At 43.9% G+C, this 27,896-nt stretch overlaps 1 protein-coding gene across 4 annotated transcripts in view; it reads right to left on the bottom strand.

The window, feature by feature from the left end:
- Nucleotides 1-27,896, bottom strand: part of ANKRD29 (ankyrin repeat domain 29) — a 447,476-nt gene that overhangs the window by 318,877 nt on the left and 100,703 nt on the right. For 3 of the 4 annotated variants that reach the window (XR_014961577.1, XM_085605755.1, XM_085605754.1), the window contains one exon: nt 11,924-12,034. Coding sequence is in view for 2 of the 4 variants with exons in the window: in XM_085605755.1 (XP_085461881.1) it covers nt 11,924-12,034 (111 nt within the window). In the remaining 2 variants the exon portion in view is untranslated. Of the gene's footprint in view, nt 1-11,923; nt 12,035-13,207; nt 13,309-27,896 lie in introns of those variants that run through there. The other variant, XM_085605756.1, reaches the window with a different exon arrangement.

Raw genomic sequence — 27,896 nt, 5'->3', positions numbered from 1 at the left:
GCGGTGAAGGTGTCATCGGAGTTGGTCGTGATGCGGATGGTGTTCTTGTGTACGATGGCGATGCCTCCTCCAGTCTGGTTGACGCGGTCCCTCCGGGAGATCTTGTATCCGTCCGGGATGGCTGTGGCGATGTCGGGCGCTGATGAGGCATTCATCCAGGTTTCTGTGAGGAAGGCGACGTCTGGCGATGTTGTGTCGAGGAGGTTCCAGAGTTCGACGGCGTGTCTGTGGACGGAGCGGGTGTTGAGCAGGATGCACTTGAGGTGGTTGTTGCTGGTTTTCGACTTGGCGGGTGCGATGCAGGTCCGGAGGTAGGTGAAGTTGCAGGCCTGGCAGGTGAAGGGTCCGTGGGTGCGTTTCGGGGTGGCTTGGTAGCAGGCGGGGTTCCGGGTGGGTTTGAGTGCGTTGAGGGTTGTTGCGTCGTAGGTTCGTCGTGTGGGCTGGCGTCTACCCGGGCCAGGGGTCCTGGCGCTGGGCGCGGTCCGGCCGCGGACGGGCGCAGACAGGCTTGCCTTAGGCGTGCCTTCGGCGCGCCAGCGGCGCGCCCGCTGCGCGCGGCCGCTGTGTGGCCGCTGCGCGGCCTCCATATAAGGGGGAGAGGGAGGGAGGAGCAGCTGGGAGGTGGGAGCGGGGCGGCCAATGGGAAACAAGGGGGCGGGGCCGCAGGGACGCAGCGGCGGGAAATGAGCAGCGGGGGACACGGAGGCAACGGGACCGAGGAGAGGGAGTCCTAAGGAAAAAAAATAACGGGCTCAGTGGGTACAGAAGGAAAAAGGTGGCAGGGGCCGTGGGCACAAATAAAATCACGGGTACAGCACGGAACAAAGGGCACAGTGGTCCCAGAAGGCAAAAGGTGGCAGGGGCAGTGGGCACAAATAAAATCACGGGTACAGCACGGAACAAAGGGCACAGTGGTCACAGAAGGCAAAAGGTGGCAGGGGCAGTGGGCACAAATAAAATCAAGGGTACAGCACGGAACAAGGGCACAGTGGTCACAGAAGGCAAAAGGTGGCAGGGGCAGTGGGCACAAACAAATCAAGGGTGCAGCACGGAACAGACGGGCACAGTGGTCACAGAAGGCAAGGGGGCCCAGGCAGAGAAGCAGTAGTCAGGACACAGTGCTTACGAGCGGCAGCGAGATGCAGGCACACACAGGGGGCTGCGTGGCGGTGAGGGGAGCGACCTACCTGGTGGCAGGGTCAAAGGTCGCTCTCTCTACCGCTGCGCGGCCTCCATATGAGGGGGAGAGGGAGGGAGGAGCAGCTTGGAGGTGGGAGCGGGGCGGCCAATGGGAAACAAGGGGGCGGGGCCGCAGGGACGCGCAGTGGCGGGAAATGAGCAGCGGGGGACACGGAGGCAACGGGACCGAGGAGAGGGGGTCCTAAGGAAAAAAAATAACGGGCTCAGTGGGTACAGAAGGAAAAAGGTGGCAGGGGCAGTGGGCACAAATAAAATCACGGGTACAGCATGGAACAAAGGGCACAGTGGTCACAGAAGGCAAAAGGTGGCAGGGGCAGTGGGCACAAATAAAACCACGGGTACAGCACGGAACAAAGGGCACAGTGGTCACAGAAGGCAAAAGGTGGCAGGGGCAGTGGGCACAAATAAAATCAAGGGTACAGCATGGAACAAGGGCACAGTGTTCACAGAAGGCAAAAGGTGGCAGGGGCAGTGGGCACAAACAAATCAAGGGTGCAGCGCGGAACAGACGGGCACAGTGGTCACAGAAGGCAACGATAAAATGAAAAGATAAAATAATAAAAATTGATTTTTGATATAGAATACTGTTTTGGGTGTTTACATACTCTTATATTTGTGAGTCCACTTTTCTATTATGTTTCCTAAATGTTTTTTCATATGTATTATGTAGGCCCTAATTTAGGAAACATGATTAGGGGTACCCCTTTTTGTGCAAACGTATTGCAAAGTCACTTTCACCAGTCTACAAAAACTCAACCTGTCCAAACTTTGAAGAGTCCAAAATCAGGAAAACCACCTTATACTCAACCTGAAGTGTGTTGATCATCACTCTACGGCCCCAAAGAACTTACATTGGCTTCCTGCAATGTAAATATCTCAGACTAAAAAAGTCTACCTCCTACAAAAACAGTCTACCTCCTACATAAAGCACTAAACGACTGCTAACCGAGGTAGCCCTCAAATATCTTCCACCTACTATGAGTCTGAAGTCATTCATTCCCCTCCAGGCCTTACAGATGGAAGTGATTGGATGGCAGAAGCCTTCATGGGCAAGGATCCATCTTGTAGAACAACCTGGCTAAATACTTGAGACTTGAAAACATACTTTCTAAAATTCAAAAGAGGTCTGAAGACTCGTCTTTTTTGTTCACTCTTGTTTGGACATACATGTCAGTCCTGCACCCCATGACAATTTCCATGGCACGCTATTCTAGTGAGATGTTTTAACCAGACTGCAACCAATCATTTCAAGGCTGGTGCACCTTTTCTGGATCCTTGATAACACTGCATCATCATACGGACAGTGGCACTGGATTGTATTAGAATATATGTTTGCTCATGTCTCTCATGTCAACTTGTGTTTTGACTTTGAAATATTAGCTCGGCCTGAGAATAATCAGTAACCACAATCTTTTCATATCAAATGGGATCATTTAAAACATGAGCATGGAAATAATCTTATTCCTTAATCTGTTATCATAGTTAACAACAAGAGAACACAATGGAATGCTTCTCTACTCATTCACTTGAAATTTCAGTGGTCACATGGTCTGATCAACATTTTGAACAGTTTACAGCTTTACTCACTTAAATTATCAACTTTACAAGCATGAGAAAGCTTACTGTTGAAACGCTTTAATCTTCTGGTGTCAGATATTGGTTGCAACCTGGTGCAAGGTCCCATACAGAATTATAATGGCCCTCAACCGGAGGCTGCAGAGTGAAGGGGGCCCTGCTAGGGAGCCCCAATGTCGCTTTCCGACAGGCTTTCTATGTCGGAAAGCCCGACATGGAAAGCCTGCCAGAAACCAACATTGTAATCCCTACAGTGGAAACCCTGTCTGTAGGAATTACGTGCTGGTCTCCAAATGGCAGACGGGCTCCTTGAGCTTGTCAGAATCCAGTTGTAATGACCGATTGGTTTCACTTTCGACTGCCTGCATCATAATACCGCGGTCGAAACTGAAACCGCGATGAGGCTTGGAAAACCGACTCTCATTGTAATGAGGGCCTTAGTAGAAAATGTAGGCAGGGCCCGGGGGAGTAGTTAAAAATAGGCCTAAATACTGCAAAATAGATGAGATTTCGTAAGGAGAAATAAGGAGATAAAAGAGAGTGAAAGAGGGATTTAGGGAAGGGCTGCCATCCATCCATCAAAGAGTAAGCCCATTGCTATTCATAAAATACATTTCTAAAGATAATACTGCCAAAAATGACCTAAAACAACAGTAAATGCACTCCAGCTCAGAGCTCATGTAAGTCCACCACCATAAATAGACAACCACTGGGACTGCTATACACTCTCAGAGTAATTATTGGAGGTAGCGACTTAAAATAAACAATATAGGAAATAATTGTTAAAAGGGATTGTTTAAACTATTTAAAGTATAAATAAATGCAACCTTTTCTGAAATAATAAAAATGTATTAATATATAGTTAAATTACTTTTAATTAATTATATGTGTTATATTGAATAATTATCAATACGTAATAAAATATATAAACTTTTTACTTTAGGTTGGATTTTTTTAACAACTTCAGAAAAATAATGTATATTTAATTTCATATATTTAAATGAATTACATTTATAAATAAAGAATTAAGGGGCATATGTATCAACATCTCCATTTGCGATTCTCAAATAGCGATTTTTTGAGAATCGCTATTTGAGAATTGCAAAACGGGATGTATTTACAAAATCGCACAAATTTTGCGATTTCTTAAAATTCCTTAATTGCGATTAGCAAATTGCAAAATCGCAATCAAGGAATACCGTCCCATTCATTCCTATGGGCCAGAATGGGAAGTCCTTCTCAATTTGCGAATCGCTATTTGCTAATCGCAAATTGAGAATATTTTCAAAGGTGCAAGGGTGTCATGATGACACCCTGATGCACCCCTGAAATCAGCATGTGTGCACATATGGCGCACATACATGCCCTAAGGGCATGTATGTGCACCACATGGCACTTTGAAATATGCAAAAAAGTGCATATTTCAAAGAAATCGCAATTTACCACCAACTTGAAGTTGGTGGTAATTTGCGATTTCTTAAGGAGAAATCGCACAACTTGGGTGCGTGTTACATTGCATTTAAGAAATCGCAATTTGCGATTTCTTAAATGCTTACGCAAACTTAAGAAATCGCAAATTTAGCGATTCCTTAAGATTGCGAGGCTGAAATGCCTCATACATCTCCTTTTGCGATTTTGTATTCGCAAACGCTGTTTTTTTGCGATTCGCAGCGTTTGCGAATACAAAATCGTTTGATACATATGCCCCCATGTTAATAGTGTTGTAGCATATTTTTTAATTGAGTACTACATTTCAAGTAAATAAATAAATAACATTAATTTACAATATTATTTGACATTAAAATATTTGTATTATTTTTTCAAGTTTAATAAACTTTTTTACCTTTCCTCATACTTTACCATTGGGTGATCTCCACCACTGATGGCAACTTATTTGCAAAATTATTGTTGGGAAATCTTTCACAGTTTCTTATGTTTTCACAAAACGGCTTTTGGGTCATCTGTTCAGCTCTTGATAATATTATGGCCCTGAACTTGCTGGTTACGAGAGCTCTGACAAAAACAATAACACACTTCTTGTTTGTAATATTGACCTCTTGGAAATTGCCATCTTCTGCATGCCATTACTCCACATTTTGTGTTCTTTTACTGATCCCGGTTTTCTGTCTATAAGACTCTGCGCACCTTACTCCTGCTAACCAGTGGTAAACTACTTGTGCTTTCCCTTTAAATACTGTAAAACTGAAATATTACCAACTGGCACATTTAATTTACTTATAAGTCATTTGAATATGACACTAGAAGTACCAGGGACTGTACATTAAATGCTACCAGTGGGCTGCAGCACTCATTGAAGATATGTCTCCAGGCCTCCCCCTGCAACCTGGGTATACAGTTTTAAGCTGCTTTGTTGACCTGGCAAAATAAACGCTTTTCCAGGCCTAAACCTTCTTTTTTAACACTTCTAAGTCACTCCTAAAGTAGATCCTACATGCCCATAGGGCAGGGAGAATGATATTTAAAAAGTATGACATGTATATTTAAGGTTTTACATGTCCTGGAAGTGAAAGAAAAAAAAATCGTTTTTCACTGTAGCAAGGCTGGCTCTCCCATAGGGAAACACCGAGTTACATCATAACAACTTATAATGCTTATTTTCTGTTTGGGAGCATCTAAAACAATGATTCAAGGACTCATTTTAATAGTACTTTAAAATCCAGCCTGATGGTCAAGTCAGATTTCTATGTTACTATTTAAGAAATTACACTTTTTGAAAGTTGTCATTTTTCTGCCTAAGCCAGAAGGGTATTTCTGCCAGTGTAACCTGACTGTTGAATGGTTCCCCTGTGGTGAGCTATGCATTGCTCCCAGACAGTAGACAAAAGTTGTGGGTGTGGAGATGAGCTTTTCCTCCTGAGCTTCAAAGAAGGCCAACCCTGTCACTCACGCCGAAGCCTGCCTCCCTTTGTCTTACTTGTCAGCTTGGCTCCAAACCCAGTAGGAGGGAGGATCGGCACCAGAACTGGTTTGGAGTGACCATAAAGGAGGGTTTGCCCATTTCCACTGCCATCCTCTGGGTGGGCGCATTATGCTCGGATCGGGGTAAAAAAGGTTCTGCCATGTTGGATTTAGTTAAAGAGGGGCACTGTGAGATCGTTTACAGTAAAACATACAGGAAGTGCTGCAAAAGTGGGTAGGTTCACCCCTGGTAACTTTTACCCCATTGGTTAGGGAGTGGCCTGGAGTTTTCCCCACCCAAAGGGTGGCAATGGGCATAAATGTGGGGGGTACCCCAGAACCCCCTAAGAACACCCCTGGATTTGAGAAAAAGAACTGACCTGCTGTCTGAATCGTGAAGGAAGACTGGGCCTGCTTGCCTTGAATCCAAGACCACAGAAATGACTCCAAGGGTCTGGTGGCTGACCCCCTGTTTGAGATACAAGGACATAACATGGTTCCAAATGTCTCTCTCTGTGCAACGGCCCAGCTGACCAGTACCAACTGAACCTGCCCTGGACCCTGCTGCTGGCCTCTGTTGGAGTGATTCATAATGCCTAAGGGTTGCCACCCCAGATTGGTGTAAGAGTATAATTTTAATGTCCAAACTGTAAAATCTGGCAAGTTTTGACAACTTTTCCTCATAGAACTGGCTGATAATCGGGGTCGCTGTTGAGCTGAAACTGTCAATGTGAAATTACCAGTTGGATTTAACTTGCTGGTTTGACTTGCTGAAGAAGATCTGACTTCCACTCAAAGTTTATAAGTCCAGATGTAGAGGGCGTCATAGTGACTGACGCTAAGCAGCAACCAAGTCCAGGCCTTCCTAGGCTCTGACTTTGGACTATGCCCACTCAGCGCTTTCCCAACTTTGTTGAAGACCGAGCCGGGATCCTACTTTCAACAACTGTAGTCATTGAGCCCTGCTATGGATTGAGCTTGGAGCTTGCCCAGCCGATGACACGTCGACGACCATTTTTCCTCCAGAAAAAGTCCCACATCAGATGGTAAACTTTCCACCAGTAAGACCCTGACCCCTATATATGACTGGTGCTCCATCATGGCCAGCCTTAACTTTTAACTTTGACCCAGTTTAGTATCACCAGAGAACAGCAGTTGGGTATTTGTGTTATTTGGTGCTATTTTTAATTCAAACTTTTATAAGTCATATTTCTGGATCAACTTGTTGGATTTTTGTTGTTTTGGTGTTATTTATTAAAATATTCTCTATTTTTCTAAATTGGTTTGAGTTTATTCTTATGTTGTGTTTTTAGTTTATTACTGTTTGAGTACGGCATGAATACTTTACACATTGCTACTAAGTTGAACCAGACTCTTTTTGTGCAAAGCTACCAGAGGGTTAAGCGCAGGTTATTTAGTGACTTTTGTGGTTCACCCTGACAAGGAATGTTATTTGAGGTAGATTCTCACCCACCCCAACTAACAATCTAATTTCTTCCATGACCATAAACCTGTTTTTGAAAAAGTCGATAGGTACGGGTCACGGGCCAAATTATATGCATGGGTGACTAATCCCACACTACTTTATATTTTGGTTGAAATACAAAACGGAATAGGCATTTCCCCCTAAAAACGATGCCACCACTGTTCTGAAACAGGGGGTACATCCTTGCAAGTGTCCTATTACCTGACTTAGGTGCCTCCTTATGTAGGTCAACCTAATAGTCCTCCAATGTTGAGTGTCACCAGAACTAGTTACCGTGAGTATGTTGATGATTTGGTTATTCTATCCATGACAAAGGAAGGCCTGTAAAAGAAACTAGCCAATTTTCATTACTATAATAAGCTTTATAACTTTAAAATAACTATTCAAAAATAAGATGCCCTTTGGTTGTCTTAAACCAGCTTCTGAATGACTGATTGACTTGTGTGTGTTTGCATAAATCTCCAGTTACCCTTACTTGGGGGTATTTATTGATCAGAAACTAAACTGGAATTTTCATTTGACCAAAATAGTATCCTAACCCAACTAATGCCATCACGCAATTGTCAAGCAATATGAGGGGTGCGTGCTTGGATTTGCTATTACACTTGAAGATTAATTCCAGTACTGCTATATGCCTCTCTTGTTTTTATTCAATTTGCTTGATCCCTTTACAACTTGAAATTGTCAGACCTCACTTCTGTTCTTTTCCTTGAATAAGGTCTTCCTTAATTGTTCTCTTTAGACATAATTCAATTTGTTAATTATATTAGCTGCTGCGCCAGAGCTGATAATGATTCTCTGAAAGAACTGGTTTATAAGTTAGTTTTGGTGGTGATCTAATTTCTAAATCATTTACTGCTAACCAGGTAAGTAGAACATTTATTGATTCCCAGCTACCTTCTATTGAAACTCTTCCAACGATGACTACTGCTCAGCGCAAGCAACTTGTAAAAATGTAAATAAAAACATAATTGTTCTTAATCTTACATTTTCCTCATCATATAAGGACTCTAATTATATTATCACCCTTATTCTCCAATGAGACAGCTTTGCTTAGATTTAAATCTGCTATCAAGAAGCAATAGGGATTTTCTGCATCTAAAATTATTATATATTCTAATCTTTCAGATAGAAAGATCATGGTCTAAAGCAGAAAAGAATAATAAAGTTTGCTGCTTATATCTGATGCAAAGAACTCATTATATGTTTAAATCCACCGTTTCTCAGTATTCCGAAAACGTTTTTATGTCAACTTTTCATGGAAATTGGTTGTAGAACTGTTTGCGAGTTTCCTGTGGTTTGTGGTTTGTTGCTTATTTTAGAGGTGACTCAAATTGAGTGCTTGTATTGTACAATTTTTTAGGTTAACTGGATTCGAGTCAATAGAGTAAAAGGTGGTAAACCTATCTCCAAATTGGTTATCCACCAGTTTGTATACTGACGCATGGTGTTTGGATAAATTATGATCCACTTTTTTAATATGTGAGCAAATTTGTCTGTGACTAACATTTCTTGTCGTTTTTATTGTAAATAATTCTAATCTGTATTAAAAAAATTACTCTCTACCTTCCTACAGGTGCAGATTAGAGAACTGCCATCACACCAAAGATCTACAATTTCCTGCTTCATCCACGTTTTACCATTGTCACTGTAATCTCCATTGTCTACCACACAAAGCTCACTGAGGTGGCTCGCAGCTGTATAATTACATTTACAAATATAAGTAAATACATAAATAAATACATACATAACTAGACAAACCCCACTGCACTTTCCTATTTTCTCGCTACCTTCCATGAACTTAATATTCCTTTGGAGCCAAAATACCTCACCTACCATATACGTGTGTGCAACATTTCGATAAAACGTAGATGTATTTATTGTAGGGGAACATGAGTTTGACACTGTGACAGAGGTTTGGAAATTCAGATCCCATGACATGACCTTTGCTTTTATTGAACAAACCAAAGCATTCTGGGAGCTGTAGAACTGGTAGGCGTTATTAATGTGTTTCAGTTAAAACACTTAGGGGCATATCAACAACGAGGGGCGATAATTATCACCCAGCGCGCCTAGCGCTGATTTCTCTAATGCCGGCTATCGCTGAATTAAATCGCTGAGTTAGCGCGTTATCATCAACGCATAACTCAAGGGCGATATAATCCAGCGATAGCGGGGAAATCGCTGGTTTTGCAGGGAACATCTCTGGTTTTCCAGCGATGTTTCCTGCAAAACGGCGATATGCTTGATGATATGACCCTGTGGTCGTAACTCATTAATCCACCTCCCATTGTCAACATACAATAGTCAGGATTTTAGCAGACGTTAGTTTTCGGCGATAACCGCGGTTTTCACCAAAAACTAATGTCTGCTAAAATCCTGAGAGCCACCTTGTAAATATCGCGATGTGTATTTAGCGATAATTTACAAGGTAGTCCGTCAGGGGTACGCCCAGTGATGCCCACTTTGCATCTCATTAGAGATGCAAAGCGAGGCGTCGGCAAAACGGCTGATAACATGCGCTAATGCATGTTAGCACCGGCTTGCAAATAGGGCGAAAAGTTTATCTCTGCTTTTTTGGCTTTAAAAGCCAAAAAAACGGAGATAAGGCCCTTGATAATATGCCCTCTGATTTTACTGATTTGCCAAATGAAAGTACACGACTACCAAAAATGTTCTGTCGCACTAACAGCCTACCCACTAGTCTCTGACTGTCAAGATTTTGGAAGAATTCTTTTGTCTTCCGGTGAGTTGTTATTTTAGGTTAATTTGCAAGCAGCTAGAAGCTTTTGAGGTCTGGCTTAGAGGCGGGAAATTTAGGAATATTTTTGGAGTGACATAATATATGTGTATTGCAATGTGTATTGATGATTTAGCGTGCACTATATTGCCTAATATTATAACAAGTTGCAGAGTATGATCTCCCTAGAAAACGTGGTTCTTTTTTTTAATATAGGCACATGCTGATATCAAAATGTGCTTATAATAAGTACACCGGGCCACTAGTCGCCTATATTAACTAATGGCTGGCAGGTAGTAATGGCTCCCTTCCATGTATGTTTGAGGAATGGAGCCAGACTGCTCTTCGCCTGAGGTCCATGCATCACTTTAACATATGGCGGAACAACAAGGAGGCTCTAGTAATTAGTGCAGCTGACAACTCCTTGCCCTACATCCAGCCAGAAACAGCTGCACCATAACCTCCTAGGCAGAAGGCAGTGGATTGGGGGCTTGGGGGCTCGGGCCGCAAAGCTTCAACCACTCTCCAGTAATTTGTGTAAACCAGTGAGACTCACGCGTGCTGAGTTGGAGGGAGCTCTAGTCACAAGAGGTTAGCTGCTCTCCGGCTAGGAGCTCTAGCCAAAGGGTCTTTGCTTCTCAAAGGTCGCCTCTATCAGACAGCAGCTAACCGGGTCGTACTGGCCTATAGGCAATGAGGCAGTGCCCGATGAGCCGGTCTGTCATGTACGTGTGTGGGACCATTTTTTGGCTGTTTGTGGGCTGCTTGGCTGATGTCTACTGTTGTTTTGCTGCTGTTAGAAAACAAACATTGCATGCAGAAGCTCAAATCCATGCATTCTTCCATACCTCGCAAACACATATACAACATGTCTTCACATGTTCATACCTGCCCCAAATTGCAACCATGGGCCTCTTTTTTTTAGCTATCTACTTTACTAAAGGGGTGACGAGGCACTGTTATTTGTGTGCCCAGTCCAACCCTGGCTGCAAATATCCGTGACCAAAGGGAGATGGATGGGACTTCATACCAGAGGGCACTGCTGCTCGCCGGCTACAACATGGAGCAGGCTGGCAAGCCAACATCAGAGCACAGGGTCCACTTATTTAAATAACCCAAAGTGTACATTCAAAAGGATAGTGCCAGTCACCTTGGAGCCTTCTGCCTTCACAGGCTCATAGTTTAGCTTATTGAAATGTACAGTGAAGTTACTTTTATGAGCACTTTCATTAGTAGCTTCGTTTCTGGTGCCACCAGGCCAGTTTTTATGGGGAGCACCACTGGCTGCAAGGAGGAGTCTGGGAGCAGAAAGGGCTTTACAGATGGTTGTAACACGTGTGGTACTGCACAGCATGCGTGTGTGAAAACATCTGCAGTGCATTTACAAATGTATCTGTGCTCCAGCAATGCATGTGGGTCTAAGGCAGCGCTTAATTTGAGCCGGAGCTTTCTGGTGCTGAGCACCGGCACTTAATTTGTTTCCGGTGCTCGGCACTGGCACCTAATTGTCAACACCACACTTAGGGCAGTCTGCCACAAGGTGGCGCTGCTCATGTAATTTAGAGAGGAGAAGTATAACAGCTGTTTAGGAAAACAATATACATTAAAAAATTACTAATACCTGCTTCCCCAGCCATTCCTTTAGCTTTGGGGACCTGGAATAATCTGAACCGTTGCACTTACATGCTAGAGAGATGGTAAATAGTTGTTTTGGCAGCGATGACAAGGGCTATGGGTGGTGTGAGCTGCAGTGGCCTACTGGTCAGAGCCCCGGCACTTAATATTTTACAAATTAAGCACTGGTCTAAGGTTTATCATTTTAGAAAACGTTTGCCCTTGTGTTGTTAAATATTTTGAAATAAGATTGCCCAAAGAGCAGTGTACGGAAAGAGACAGCATGGTTGATGCATAAACTGATTATATGAATGTTTCTCCCGACTGTAAAAGATGTAACCAGTGCCAATGAACATACATCAAACGTTCTTGCATGCGTGAGTACGTACGCTGTCTCTGCAGTCCACGTCGATTCGCCCACTGTTCAGGAGCAGCTGCAGTAGAGCCAGGTTTCCTTTCCTTGCCGCCCAGAATGCTGCATTAGCGAGCGGAGTTTCTTTCTGGAAGAAAAGACGCAAATGAATCATCAGAGGAGGACATACGTTCCCATCATTGATTATTTTCTGCCGGTGTTCGGTTTGTTCAAGGCAGCCCCCATATTTTCAATTTCCCACAGTCTTTTGCTTGCACATTAACTAATTTCAGACATGCTCAGTAACATGCCGTATTTTAACTCTTCACTGCTTGCCAAAGTTAGGGCAAGTCTCACAACCACATTCCCTACATGTTCGGAGTCCTGGCGTTAGAATTAGGGGTGGGTGGAACTCGCTGCTGCCCTTAGCTCCGCGAAATTCCGCAGAATTCCGCAGAGTTCTGCTCAACTGCAGAGAACTCTCGGTTTCCAATGCTACTAGAGCAAAGCAAAAGAAATGGTTATATGAGTTGTGCTGACATAGCAAATATGGCTGGAGCAGCGTCTGTGCCATGGGCGGTTGGGCGCAGTGCTCACAGCACACGTCTTCCTCTGAGGGGTCTGCAGTAGTGAAAGAGATAGGTGACATGCTGCTGGCCCCACCTGAGGAACCGGTCTCGCCCTTGGTTCCAACCTCCATGGTACTGGCCGCACCTAGTCATCACTACCTGTCGCACCAGACTCATGGCTTGGAACCAGCCTCCCTGGTACAGAACTCAGCGCTTGGTACCAGCCTCTGTTGTATCGGCTTCACCCTGTCATCGGCCTCCAAGGGACCAGCCACACACAGCCAACAGCCTCAGATGAAACCCGCCTCAGACTTCAGTGTAGAGACCTCACCCCCAGTGCTAGCTTTGGCTCAGCATTAATAGTAAATAATCCTTTCCTCCAATATTTGGGGGTATTCCTTTGCTCTCCTTTGGTTTAGAGAGGTAGCATTCAAATACAGCTATTTCTAGGCAGCAAGGATAATGAGGGAGCTTCAACATTTGAAAACTATTTAATGGCCCTCTTTAAATAATAGGAGGTAATGAGTAAAGTCCTATTTAAACCAGGGTGTGTACCCTGAATATCGACCCCAGAATATCTATGGGACACAATATCGAGATTTAAATATTGAAGAAAACGATATCGGCAGGAAGTAAGTCTAGATTTTTTATACCCAACTCCACATATATGTACCTACTGGGTACATACACCTTCAAGGTTTGTAGATGTGGGGTTAGGAATAGTACATCTATACATCCCTATATGCACTTACCTTTCGATATTTTGTCCCTCAATATTCTGTCCTTAATATTCTTGTACCGAGATAGTCTGGGGTCGATCTTCAGTAGTACAATCTAAATCAGGAGAACTGAGCTGAACACTAGAAGGGAGTAGTGAAAACATAAAATCAACAACTGTTTGTGAAACTGAAACTGACTGTGCATTTTCTTATCTCACAGTATATGTGAGGTAACCTTAACACCCGCTTAACCGACACACAAAAAACAAGAGAACTTTTAAACAAGTGTGTACAAGGGTGTTAACGTACATGCAGAAATGAGTCAGAGCACAACAGTTTCCACCAGAGGTGACCATCCTCTCCTGGTCTCCCACAGACTGTCCTTTTATTTACAGGCATGCAGTAGCATGACACAAAATGATGTGGCCACCCTGCAGAATGTGAAGAGGGGCCCCTTAATTCCCCATATCTCACAGATATTCATTGGTTTTGGGATAAATGGGGCACCCTTAAAGGGTTGAGGGGCCCCTGAAGGGTTAGGAGACCACTGCACCGCAAAGGCTGCAGGGGCCTGCGTTATTCCCCTGCAAGCATGCCACCAGAAATAATCAGTTCAGCCTATTTCAAGGTGTGTCTTTACTCTGGCTTATCCTTTCAATGATCTTGTATGGGGCATCTTGGAACAAAATATACGTGCATAGGAGGAGTAACTCAAGCGAATGACAGCTGACATTCAGTGGCGGCTGCCTCCGAGTAGCACGGGTGAGGATTGAAAAATAAATTACATTGTGACTTACCGTGCTGCTGAACTGCCACCTCGCGTCGTCCTCTGATGCCGAAAGCACCCGGGCACACAGGCTCCCCTGAGCCAATCACAATGCTGCAATGCAGCGTTGTGATTGGTCTGAGCACTGTGGATCGGCGCTCAGACGGGGACCGGGAGCTTGTGCATGTTCCTCACCAGGCTGCATAATATAACCTGGCGGGGAACATGCAAAGTGCGCAGGACTGTTTGGCCGGCCCAAGAGGGCAGGCCAAACAGTCATCTTCACTTAAGGGTCTACCGTTCCTCCCCATGCTAGCTGTGGTGACAACCAAGCCCCACCCCGCCCCGCAAAGCTGCATAACAAAGGGAAAATAAAATGATAATAACGATAATAACTTTTACTTTTTCCGCTGCAAAAAAATGCAGTGGGGCAGAGCCCCTCCACCTTCGTGGAGGAGCCGAAACTGCTAGCATTTCATCCCATATTTTCCTACGCATCAGCAGATTGGCTACCCTCTGCCAGAGTGCATTTTGGCCACGTTTCCTCAGAGGGTGCCTATTCCTGCTCAGCAGATACCTCTTTCATTGTACGCTCTTCCGGCTCCTTTTTCTGTAATACTGTTGACGTGAAGCTGGAATACTACAGTTTTCCTGAAGTCTGGCTGTAGGAGATTAATGGATGTAGTGGGTAGAGCAAAATGCTGAACAGCATTACTTAGTGACAGTTTGGGTTGTGAAGGAGTCAAGGTAAAGTGAATTGGGTCTTGTGGTATGAGATGGAGAGGACTGGTTCCTACATTACATGATATGTCCAGTTTGTTCCATCCTGCTGCAATTATTTTACCTGTGAGAGGTAATGATATTGGAAATATTCCAAGCCCAACCCTTTGTTTCGCAATGAACGGACATCTTGCCTCTTTATATGCTTTGTATCTCAATACACCCTTTGCCTAACGTCACTATCAAAATATCTTTATTCGGCCGGAGCCATAAAATAAAGGCATCAACATAAAAATACACGAAAGATAAACATTTCAGGAAATACGTCAACTCAATCCAATGAAAAATAATGTGCCCATGTGCAATTCATAATACATATATATCGCAAAATGTTAAAAACATTCATTTCATTTCCTAAAGTGCTTCAGTACGATTCTGAGTACAACATTTTGAAAGTTATTTAAAAATCATATTGGTTCCTAATATTAAAAGCCACTCTTATAAAATTTAGAATCGCATAGCCATGTCTAGTGCTCTTAAGCACTGCAAACGCACACGCCCATCCTTATAATGTCTCAGATTCGCCTTTCGCAGAATGGGGACCAAACAAGAGAGCCTCGGGCTGAATACGAGGTGCAAAAAAGAATAAAGTGACTAGTGCTTTGCATAGAAACATTGTTGCAACAGCATGGGGGTAAATCCTGTTGCCAGACCGCTGACAGGTGAAAAGCAAATGTGAAATGCAATGTGCAGAGCCTAAGAAGTATAAGATAGTGGTGTTGAATAGAATTCGTAATCCAACCCGAGTAGGGCTCTATGTTCCTTGTTGTTGATACAAATGAGTATGTAACTATTGATACCATGTCCTAGGCCTTCTCTAGGCGCGAGTTCATTCATTGATCCAAATAACGTTGCTTGACCCAAACTTTATCTTATAAGCAACTTTTTATTTATTTGTGGGGATTTTCAGCACATAAAACAGAGTACAATCAATGTGCCATCAATGGTCGCATATAAAAAACACACATCACAGTTGTAGTACATTGGTATTAACGCCAGTGCCACTATAAGAGTTCCCTCACCGTCTGGCAGTATCACAATATCATACAATATGTTAAGCCATGTCAAGGTTCGACAATAGATGAGCTGTAAGTTGGTCCCATATATCCCTGGGTCTCATGGACAGCGACAGTTCTTCGGCAAAGGTCTCTAACTGGTCTTTACACTAGATCATGTCAAGAAGCCATTTTCTGTCTTTGGCTGCAGAGCGCTTAGCCCAATGGATGGCCACTCGTTGCCATTTTGCTAGCAGGAGGGCGACCGCCACAAACCTTCGGTGTAAGGATTGAAGTCTCTTGACCAGACACAGCAAGCACATCGGAGGGGTGCATTCCACTGATTCCATTGTCATAGATGCCAGGTCTTTCACCACATTTGTCCTGAATGGCTGAACAGGGGTGCTTACTCAAGCTAGGTGCATTTAGTCTGCGTCTGATGTCCTGCATTGTATACAATGTACATTTCCCTGTAGCCCATATCTGAACAGCTTAGCGGTTCAGTGAATGGTGTTAATTCTCGTTTGGGGCATGTCTATGCGTCTGCGTGGCAATATGGCCCTAACCGGGATGCGGTGCATATCGTCTGCTTCAACTGCCAGATGGGGCGTGTATGCGTGGGAGTGGTACTGGTGATGTGCAAAGTATGCTTGGGCGCATAGGTAATATATACATGTAATCTGGTGCCCCAAATCCCTCCTGCATGTATGGAAGCATCATGACGTTCCAGCTGATATACGGCTGCTTGCATGCCCACGCCATTGTTATCATGTGCGTACGAACAGTTTTAAAAAGGGATTGCGGCAGCACTATGGGAATGTTATTAAAAAGATAGAGAAATCGAGGCAGTACAATCATCTTCATGATAGCCACCCGCTCAGCCAGTGACAGTGGCATTTTGGACCATCTTGCTTCTTGATCCTCCAATTGAGACACTGCCCTCCCATAATTCTAGTGGACCATGAGGTCTGGGTCTCTATGGATCCATATCTCCAAGTACTTTATAGGGTCTGTGTACCATTCTAATGGGTTTTCTAACATATTTGGGTACGTGGCGGGGGTGAGAGGGAGCACAACTGATTTTGCTCAGTTTATGCCCAGTCTGGAGTGTTGCTCAAAGCGGTGCGGTGTGGGTTTAGGGACATATAGGACCATATCATCCGCGTAGAGAGATATACCAATCGGTCTCAGTCAGAATCTGCATGTCTTTGGTGGATCATGCACACTAATGGCTCCAGTGTGATCGTGAATAGGATTGGGGTTCTGGTGCATACCTATCGCGTGCCTCGATGTATAGGCCCTTGAGAGCCACAGATGTGACGACCCACTCTATCAAGATCAATTGCCATAATGGTCACTAATTTTAAAATATAAGTAGTCTTTTTACCTTTGAATATCAACAAATTCTAATTTTTCCATTTCTGTTTTATTGTGAATACTGCTGTTTTTAAACAATTATCCGAATCTTGTTGAGTAATGTCCATGAATGTAAACGTAGGGTCTGACGACCGCACACATTTTAATGAATGCATTTGCACTTTAGACAAGGGACTCTGTCAATCTGCATAGTAACCTCTGGCTCGTCTGTAGCCTTAAAGCTATGAATTACATGACAATTGTTGCGCTTATGTACCCCGTGCTCGCTGCTACAGTCACAATAACTTGTTATCTTTTAACTGTATTTCTTTTTAAAACTTACCTGCATGTTCCTTCTCAAACTGGAATGTATGACGTCTATCCTGAATGTTTGTATCTTTTATGGTATTTTACCGAAATAAAGAGTTTGAATAAAGTATAGGCAGTAACATTGTTGTGTCCCCATTAATGCGCACCCTGACCACTGGATCAGTGTATACTAGGTGCATCCACCTCAAAAAAGCCTTGGGAATTCCCATTCAACGCTGAATTGTGAACATGAATGTCCACTCAATGGAATCGAAGGCTTTAGTGGCATCAAGCAATACGTTGTCGCCTCTATGTTGAAATCAAGTTGGTATGGCAGCGCAAATAGTGTGCGCAGATTGTATGTAGTAGAGCGAGTCGGGATGAATCCCGATTGGTCAGGCAAAACATGGCTTGTTTTTTAGCAGCGTCTGGAGCCTGTTAGCTATTATTTACGCTAAGATTTCGGCATTTGTATTTAATAATGAAAGTGTACGATAGGATTCTCAATATTCGGGCTGTTTGTCAGGTTTTAACAGCGCGATAATTAGGGTCTCGCTAAGAGTTGGGGGGAGCACCTGTTTGTTGTATGCCTCTTCATATATTGCTTGGATGGGGGTGAGAGCAGATTTGCAAACTCTTTATAAAATTTACCCGTTAGGCCATCTTGACCTGGCACCTTGCCATTGGGGAGTGTGCAAATAGCCTCATATACCTCCTCCACCATAATAGGTTGTGTGACATATTCTTGTTGTCCTAGCGGCAGCCATGCTAGGGTAATATCATCGAGGTATTCAGAGGTCTCTGCTTTTGTGGCCGACCCACAAGCAGTGTACAGATGTGTGTAAAAGTGTGTAAAAGTGGATAAGATTGCCGGAGTGTCATATCTATCTCCCCTAACTGATTCAATGATTTTAACCACATGTCTTTGCGCCCAGGTGGTTTTCACTCTATTGGCCAAACTTCAGCCTGGGCAGCCTCCCTCTCCATAGGCTCTCGCCATGTACTGTAGGGATATGTAGCGCAGCTTCCTTTCCGCAATATCATTTTAATTTGTTCTCTAATGTTAGCTAACTTGTCGGGTCGGGTGTCGTTTTGTAGTTGTGCTCTAGTGCCGGCAGCTTATTCTCTATGGTGTGTAATAGCCTATGTATATCTTCCTGGATCCCAGTCTGTGTTCTAATGCATATCCCTCGTATTGTAACTTTAAAAGCTTCCCAAATTGTGTCCACTCCACTCACAGAGCCCACATTTTTGTCAAAATGTTTAATAGTAGCCGATTTCAAGATTTCTCTGCACACCTGATCTAAGAATGTGGTAGCGTTAAAATGTCCATGCATATTGTGTGAGAACATGTGTGGGAACTGATATCTCCAACTTGCCTGGGTTGTGATCTGATAGTGTTTTATCGAGATGTTGTATGTCTGTAGTCCAGGCTCACACCTCTCTAGTTGTCAGCCAATAATCAAGCAGGGACCATGAGCTATGCACTGTGGAGGGGAAAGTGCCCTCTCTTCTATCAGAGTTTCACAGCTGCCATAGATCCACCATCTCATAGTCTTCATTTCCCTTCTGTAATATCCTACCAGATTGTGGCCCATGCCACCCCACCCGTGCCGAACGGTCTTGTAACGGGTCGAGGTATGTGTTCAGATTCCTACCCCATAGGATCACAGATGGTGGCTTTGATTGTAGTTTGTACCAGAGTTGTGTGTAGAATTCTGAGTCTATATTTGGCCTAGAAGTGTTTACTTGAGTGACCAGCGTGCCACAGAGGTTGCCCTGCATAATGGCATGTGTAACTTGGTCATCCATCGCCGTGTAAGTAATAGTAAAGGGAACTTCCTTTTTAATTGATATTAGGATTTTCCTGAACTACGAACAGGAAGACGAGGCCAGTCAGACCATCGCCAATTGGGCACCAGCAGCATTCTCCGTCTGTTTTGTTGGAGAAGAGCTATTTGTACATGGTGTCTTTCCTGTCTTGTGGGAGTAATTAAGGCTTACAGGGGTAATTAAGGCCCGCACATTCCAGATCACAAGGGAGATGCAACTAGTAGGCTGGGTCAAATTAGTGTAGTGTGAGTGTATAACAGTTGTTACAACATGCCTGGTAGTACAGAGTAGTGTGTGTAGGCACATGTGATATCTTTTTTCGATGGCAACAGTACAAAAACAATGCCCCTTTCCCACCACGCACTTCAGCATCCAAATCATGCCGAAGTCCTTCCTGCAATTGAGAAACGATAAGTACAGTACAACAAACAATGAGTGGCATACACCAATATCTGCCGGTGCATCACTTTGGGAAATCATTCGGGGTGTACCCTTGTGGGGGGCATCCAGAGTCTCAGAAACTCACCCAGTGAACAGGGGTGGCCGAGAGGCATGTTAAGTACCAGCTTGTTAAACTTAAATGTTAGTAGGGCAGTGAGTTAAACTATAATAAGGTCTAGTTCAGGGCATTGCTCCAGTGCCAGTCGGCAGCGAGCCAGTCTGGGGGTGGTGTATGAGTTCCCCATATCTGAGGATGGGTATATGTACTGTTTTTTGTTGTCACTCTCCCTTTCCAGCCTCTTCAAGTATCCATGTGGGTCTAAGGTCTGACCGCCCACCATCCCACCCTCACTCGGTTGGAGGAAGCCAGGAGGCTCATTCGCTACCGGCTGCTTGATCTATTTTTTTTATCAGAGCATTAAGCTTATTAGTGGGAGCAGTGGTTTTGGATCTCTGGGCCAGGGGCCAATCAGTGTCTATCTGAGTTAGGGATAATAAAACTTAAATATTAAGGCAGAGGGAATAACACAGACCGCTGCCCCCCTGGCTTCCCAGTTTACCTGAGTCTTCATGTCAACAAGCTCAAATTCTCTCAGACCGGTCACGAGCCCAACATGTGGAATACATTTCAAACAGTGGGCATCTGTGATGCCCATGGTCTCAACTGCAAAATTATTCTCATTGTCGATTTGGCATCTTGGCTCTCCTGGTGGCTTTTGGGAAGCATTTTAATGAAGTCCATCGCTGAGTGGGGTGTCAAGAAGATTTTCATGGTCCCTCTGTGTTCAACTCCCAGGGGGGCTGGGTAAAGCATTGCTTAGTGAATTTCTTCTTTTTGAAGCCACACAGTCCCCCTGCTAGTTAATGTCTTTCATCTAATGTGACAGCCTGAGCACAGCATCGCAGTCTTGGCAATTGAGCAACATGGCAATGATGGGGCATGGAGATCGGTCTTCGTGCCAGGGATCTACGCGCCCTCTCCACCGCCAGCAAGTGCGATAGGATGTCTGAGCCGAAGATGTCTTTGAGCATCGTTTTCACATACAGTTTCATCTTGCCAGTGTTCGTCGTTTCCAATATGCCTGTGACGCTTAAGTTGTTGCGGCGGCAATGCACCTCTAGGTCTTCATTCTTGGCCTGTTTGACCACCCGTACTTTTTCCATGTTCATGCATTTTGTGCTCATCAAGCTCATGTCATCTTCGTCGCCGAAATATGCTACTCCGACGCCGTTATTTGCGCCGTTTGCTTGTCCAGTTTGGTGGTTAGGCTGTCCATGTGCACATTTCGGGTATCTATTTGGCAATCAATTGATTGCAGACTCTGCTGCATTGCTAGTAGTGTGGCTTCCAGAGCTGTGGGCTGCTGACATGGTGCAGACATTTCAAGGTCTGCTGGCTCCCCCTGTGGGATTTCGGTGGTTTGGTGTGCTTCAAACGTGAGCCATGGTTGGTTACTGTTTGCTTTCCCCATTGGGGGACTGCCGGAGTTATGCAGTATCTACTTACAGAGTCTCCTGACATTCTCTTCATCTTCCAGCTGCATGGGCAGTGAAGGTCGCATCGTCACCGTCAGGTGTTTCCCTCACCGTCAGCCCCTTCTTGGCGTCATCGCACAGTGTGAGGGTTATTTCAGCAGTGGCATATACCTGTACTCAGTGCCTGCACAGCTCTAGCCTGTATGGATATCTCAACGTTGGGGGTACTGAAGCAATAGTGCTGTGGAAGCACTTCTCAATAAGTATGAATCTTTCTGGGTGGCAGCTGTAGGCCAGTGGTCTTGATCGCTGAGTGCCAACCACCTCCAATGCAGATATCAGGGCTGCTTCATTGGGTGGGCAGGGCAAAACCTTTGCAGCGGAGCAGCAGGACCCTGAGAACCTCGACCTCCGGTGGGGTTAATCGTTTCCTGGGTAGTATGGGCCCCGCGTTAGCAGTCATTCACAGGTAGCAGTGCCTTGAATATACGTTGAACACTCACAATGGCAGTAGATGCATGCCAATTGTAGAGGAACTATGACATACATTTTCAGCAGCGTTTCCCGACTCCAGTGAAGGCATAGGACAGACCACGTGGATGTCCTCTCAACAATATTTATGCGCTTGCCCTGTCACGTTTCTCGCCTTCTTTAATATCCAGGGAGGGGGCCCAACGTGTTGTAACAGCCTCAAAGACCGGGGTCCTGCCCAGTCCCCGCAACCATACTTTCCTGTAGTGTGTCTGTGGGCAGTTCTCCTACTGAGTGCAGGCCGCAGGAGTAATCAGGCCGACTGCCAGCCACCAGTCGATCGGTCGAGTGGAGACCCAACCACCACAGTTAAACGATCTTTCATGCACTGCCACACCATGCCTGTAGTCTTCTCACCTGGCTGTCCGCAGCTTCTTGGCTGCCCTCCCTGCCACCACACCAAAACTGGGTTTGGGCTCTAATCAGTAAGGACAAGCCTCCATTCTGATGAATAACAACAACAATACCAATACTGATACTTTTCTTTCTGTTCGCATCTAATTGCGAAGGTACATATTGAGTAGAAACAACATGAGCCTTTAGACCACTATTTCCATCTATTTAATCAATACATTTTAAATTCTTTTTACACCATCAATTTAGTGATTTGTCAAAACCTCAAAAACTATACAAAAATTTGACTGCGAACTTGTATGAATTACATTCACATTCTTAACAAACTCCATCCATTCTAATCATTCATTTCAAATCATCACTCATTCACTACCCACATCAAACTAAACAGTTCAACACAAACATGCTCTCATCTTTCAAAATCTACAATTGACCAATTCTAAAAATTATTACAAAAAGGCCATAGAAAAGTACTAAACAGAGTTATCACTGTTTTTGATACTTTCAAATTAGTTTGTAGTTCTTATGACCAAAAACCAAGGTCTACGCGTTTCAAGCCCCTTCCAATAGCGGGGCTCTCGTCAGGACCTGTAAGCTAAAATACAAACAAAAAAACTTTTTCAGTATTGCTAGATACCCAAATTCTCTAAATGCAAAAAGAACCATTAGTCATAAATTTATTTACCTCAGTAAGGCGATGGATAGATCAGCCGATCTAAAACCCAGTAGTTGTCTAAGTCTGAAAGGACACAACCACAAAGACAAAGATAAGACCAAAGTCAGATTTTAAATCCTAATAAAGTCCCACAAGCACTCAAATGCTAACGTTCAATGCTTACATTATCTGTGTCTCTTATGAGGGTTAAAACGTGTCTTTTATTATTATTATTATTGTCTAAGAAGAGGGAAAGAAATGACTTGTCCAAATTAATTGCTTCTAAAAAAGTTTTGTAAGGAATATGATGCCATCACTTACTTCGATCGTTATTCATACAGATTAGATCGTTTGGTCTGTTATTCTAAATGGAAGGTGCGGTCTTATTTCCAACTGGAGCCATAAAAGAAGAGGAAGAGGAATACAAACAAAGGCTTAAATCCGTTTCTTTGTTTTGCTAAGTTCTACGATGTTTAGTAAAACTTATGGATGAAACGTGTACCTTCGTTGGTTCGGCGATGGATAACGCTCTTCTCACTTTGAGCTGTACTTCGACTTGCTTCCGCTGATTCGACACATTATTGCCCACTGAAAAGATATGGATGCGGGCACAGTTTTACGCCAAATGCTGTCTAGTCGAAATTGGGACTGTGACTAATTTGACTTATACATTTCAATGTACCTTGATAATTTCGTCATCATTTGTTGTATTCGTTGTAATTGGAAGTGTCAGGCGCCGCTATGTGCGCGTATTATCACGTTCATTGTCGTACGCCGCTATGTGCGCGTCTCTTCACGTTCATTTTAAACGTTGCGTGGTATCTCGTTATTATCACCTCATGGGAATTGTAGCTCTTTTTGTTTTTGGGCAACAGTCCGTCACACAAAAATAGATGAAGAATGAAAAGCGGAACAATACGATTTCTTTGCCTTTCCAGTTCATATCTGTATATCGCTTCCCTCAAACATATGAATATTCATTTTTAATGTTAAACGGTTAAATTCGCATTGGACGGCAAACGCCCAATGCAAAAAATATTGAATGGATTTGAAAAACTTTATTATTCAATTTCGTCCCTCTAAATGTAAACAATACAGATTCTAATCTTCAATTGAGTGGATAGATGTGAGAAATGCAAAATTTGCTCTAATGGGAAACTGGTATTTGTAGTCTGGCAGGAATCATCTCAAATTATAGAGTTCTGAGAGCTCATTTAATCCATTAATAGCTGTGTTGAATTTGACTATTAACATAGCTTCTCTTCTTGATAGTTTGGTCTCTAGATCTCCTCCTCTTAAGTCCTGTTCCACTTTCGAAATCACTGTCCACTTTAGATCTTTTATTGAATGATTATGGGCTATCCAATGATTTACCAATGGAGCAGTTTGGACATTTTTGTTGATCCGCGATTTGTGTTGAGAGACCCTTATTCTGATTTCTTGGCTCGTTTTTCCTATGTACAATTGGTCACAGGGACACCAAATCCCATAAATCACATTTTTACTTTTGCAATTTGTAAAGGATTAGTGTTTCCAAAAGATGGAATTATGTACAAATAGTACTCCTTCTTCAGTAGACTCGCAACAAATGCAAGTCCCACATTTGTGATGGCCAAGTATTGGTGTGAGACCTACATAGTCTCGTAAGGTATTTTGTTTTATTGCTGGCATAGCTGCTCGTACAACTTGATCTGCAATGCTGCGGTCTTTTTTACACGCAAAAAGTGGATTCAGATTTAAAGAGTGATCCAGATTTTTTATCAAGTGCCAATTTTGATTAATCACTTTCTTCAAGGCGTTTGAATTCGGGCAGAATGTCGAAACACAAATTATCCTCCCTGCCACAGCACGTCTAATAGGGAGGCAGCTCAGCTGCATTAAGTACATCAGGAGTCAGGCTGCTCCCGATTGGCTTGTAAACCCTTTGGCCATTTACAGGCAGCAGCGGCACCGCAGTAAACAGTCTGCACTTTCCGCTCACCCACCTGTATCAGTATTCATGATCTTGGCAATGTTCCAGAACCGGCCTGTGATTGCTACCTCACCATCGCTCGGGGTCACAGGCTCACACAGACCCTCCGCTCCTTCCATGAGTGCCATTTTGGGTTCAACGGCCGCTTACCAGGCTAGGCTGTCTCCAGCAGTTTTAGAGTGCCCTTGTGGCCGTGGAAGCAAATGAGCCACTCTCGATGTGCACAGTTCTCTACTGCCCTGGGAGCTGCGCTTTTGGATGGTGTTTAAAGCAGGATGGCAGGATATTTCTCGGATTATGGCTCACGGCCGTGGAGCTGCACTAGAGGTCGGCCATCTTTCCGTGGGCTCTCTAGTGCCCCCCTTCGAACGCAATTTTAAGAGGATTCTTGTATAATCCTTGAAGGCCTATAAGTCTTGAAAGATTCCCTGATGTATGAGAACCAGGCTATCATGTCTGCCCTATCAAGTGACAGGCAATCAGAGATAAAGGTTCTGACAAGGCCATCCTCAGGGATTCCCCAGACTTTTATCCACAATAGCAGTGGAGTGACCCCAATCAGATCCTACAAGTATGGCATCCAAAATTCCTCATGGCATATGAGTGTAGCAGTGCCCCCAGGAACTGTCAATAATCTGCAGAAAAAAACTATTTTCAGCTCGTTGAAGGATTCCTTGTACATTTACTTTAAATAAAGTCAACATTTCATGCGATTCGTTCATTCTTCAACTTGTATGCAAATCTGAATATGGACTCGTTATTCCTTTGAAAGTACTGCATTCTTAAAGTTAATAGTGCAGTCCACCTCAAAAATGTACAAAAAAAAATCCCTAAATAATAAAAAAAAGTGTTGACCTTAGCTAAGTGACAATCCCGATAACAAAATGTTTGGACTTCGTGCTTGAATGCCCACAGGTAATTATATAGGATTTTGAATAATTTACCTAGAGGTGCAAGTCATTCATATAAACTGAAACAAGGTCTAAGAGGGACTGAAGGCAATTTGCCGTCCAGGCAACAAGCACAGCATCATCAGCAAATAACAGAATGGATATAGATTTATTTGCCATATGTGGAAAATCCTTTCCATTTTCCATTAAATGTTTATTTATACCATTACTGTTGAACAGGAAAATAAAGGGGACAGGATTCACCTTTTGCTGACACCCCGAGTTTAGCTGATATGGGGGGAGCATTCTCCAGAGGGGCCGTAACACACCCTTACTGTGAGATCCTGAGGCATCTAATAAGTGAGAGACATTTTTCTCAACGCCTCTCATACCCATCAGATCCCATAACTTGGAGCGACTCACTAGGTCGAAGGCGCTTGATAGATTGATGAAGGCAAGATGTAACAAACCCATTTTACCCTTATCATACTTTCCAGTTATGAGGTAAAGATTTTAGCATTGTTCAACAGTTCCAATGTCAGGTCTGAATCCAAATTGGACTTCGACCAAAACATTGTTTATTGCAGTCCACTATTCTAGACAGGCCAGTAATACTTAGCCCAAATTCTTGACATTGGAGTCCAGTAAAGAGATCGGCCTATAACAGGTTGGCTGAGTTCTATTACCTTTTTTGAAAATTGGGACGACAATAGCCGTCCTACAGGAGTCGGGTATAGGGACTGACACAGCAGATCTAAAAACATTGGTCAGTAGAGGGGCACACAGGTTTATGCTAGTTTTAAAAATATCGGCTGGAACGCCATCCAGGCCAGGGGCCTTTACGGGAATACATTTTTTAATGGCTGAGATCAGTTTGTGAATTTCAAAAGGGATTGAGAAGCTATAGGCGTGATCAATATTTGGTTTGCAGTCTAAGCCTATGTTAGTGGGCAAAGTTTCTGGTGAGAAATTGTTTGTAAAATGGGTCACCCATGCATCCACGATGATTACGTTTTTTATTTTGGGTGTATCCATTTCAGCAAAAAAAGGCAGATTAACGCCTTCCCAGAACCTGGAACTGTCCCTTAGCTTCCCTGTCATTATGAGGTCATCCTAGGCTTTATTAATGATCTCAGTTACAGCGTTTAACTTGTGAAAAAAAGAGTGCCTGTGACCGAAGGTCTGTTCAGCTGCCCACGCCTGTGCATGCAAATGTCCCATGTCGAATACTAAGATTCCATAGTCTGGAATCCACTTCTTGCCTCTTTAATCCACTACCAGACATGGCTGCCCCTTTATCTCACTCCAGCAGGCTTGTGACAACGTTCCGTCTTTCTCTTCCTCCATCTTTCCCATTCATTTTCCCTCTGTTGTTCTCAGAATGTCTAATTTGGTCAAAATTCCTACCATAGAGTAGCCTGAGTCAAGCATACCATGCGCTGGCCACAGGGCTTGGCCTTCGGTGACCCAACCACACTATACATGGCCTCTCTCAGTACACAGCAGGGCTTAGCTGTAGAGTCTGATTTATGGTCAGGCCATGCACTACAGGTGGCCAATCCCACTGCACACAATCTTCAACTATGGACAGTAAAGGTTAACCTCATGGCCTGGCCTTTGGCCAGGATCTGCACTGAAATGTTTGTGAGCAGAAAACCCCAGAGCACACAGGCATCACACGTGATGTCATATTATATTTGCAAAGCACACAATCACCCGTACGGGTACCCTGGCATTGGGCAAGTGTGTGTGCCTAGCCCTGCCTAGAGTAGGTTGGTTAATTGAAAAAGCAAGTCTTCAGCTTCTTATGGAATACATAGAGGTTCTGATGTGGAGTGGGAGGTCAAGCTATGCTTCATGAGCAATTTAAGAGAACACCAATCCTGCTGACCGGATTCTGTATATGCATAGGATGTGTGTGAGTAGGAGTCCTGCAGAGTGGAGGAGTGTGGGTGGATGTAAGAAGGAAATGAGACTATTCAGGTAGGTAGGGTCAAAGTTGTATAGTGCCTTAAATGTGTGTGAGGAGTTTGAAATAAACGCATTTGTGTATCAGGAGCCAGTGGAACACCCTTAAGTGTGGTATGATACGAGTTCTGTGTGGGAGGTTTAGGATGAGTCTGGCTGCTGAGTTTTGGATGGGTTGCAATCTTCTGGTGAGTTGGTTGGTGACCCCGTGTTAGTACTTGCAGGTGACAAGAGTAAGAGTGACAGTTCTTCTGGTGTTGCTTTGGAGCCATTTTGAAGATTTTCCTCAGCATCTTCCGGGTGTGGAAGCAGGATGCAGTGATGGCCCTCACTTATGTGGTCATTTCCAGTTTGCTTTCGATAATCATAATGAGGTTCCTGGTGTAGATGCTGGGT

This window comes from Triturus cristatus, chromosome 5_1, assembly GCF_964204655.1.
Source record: "Triturus cristatus chromosome 5_1, aTriCri1.1, whole genome shotgun sequence".
Lineage (NCBI taxonomy): Eukaryota > Metazoa > Chordata > Amphibia > Caudata > Salamandridae > Triturus > Triturus cristatus.
Note: the sequence above shows the minus strand (reverse complement) of the source record. Positions and strands in the feature narration are given on the sequence as shown.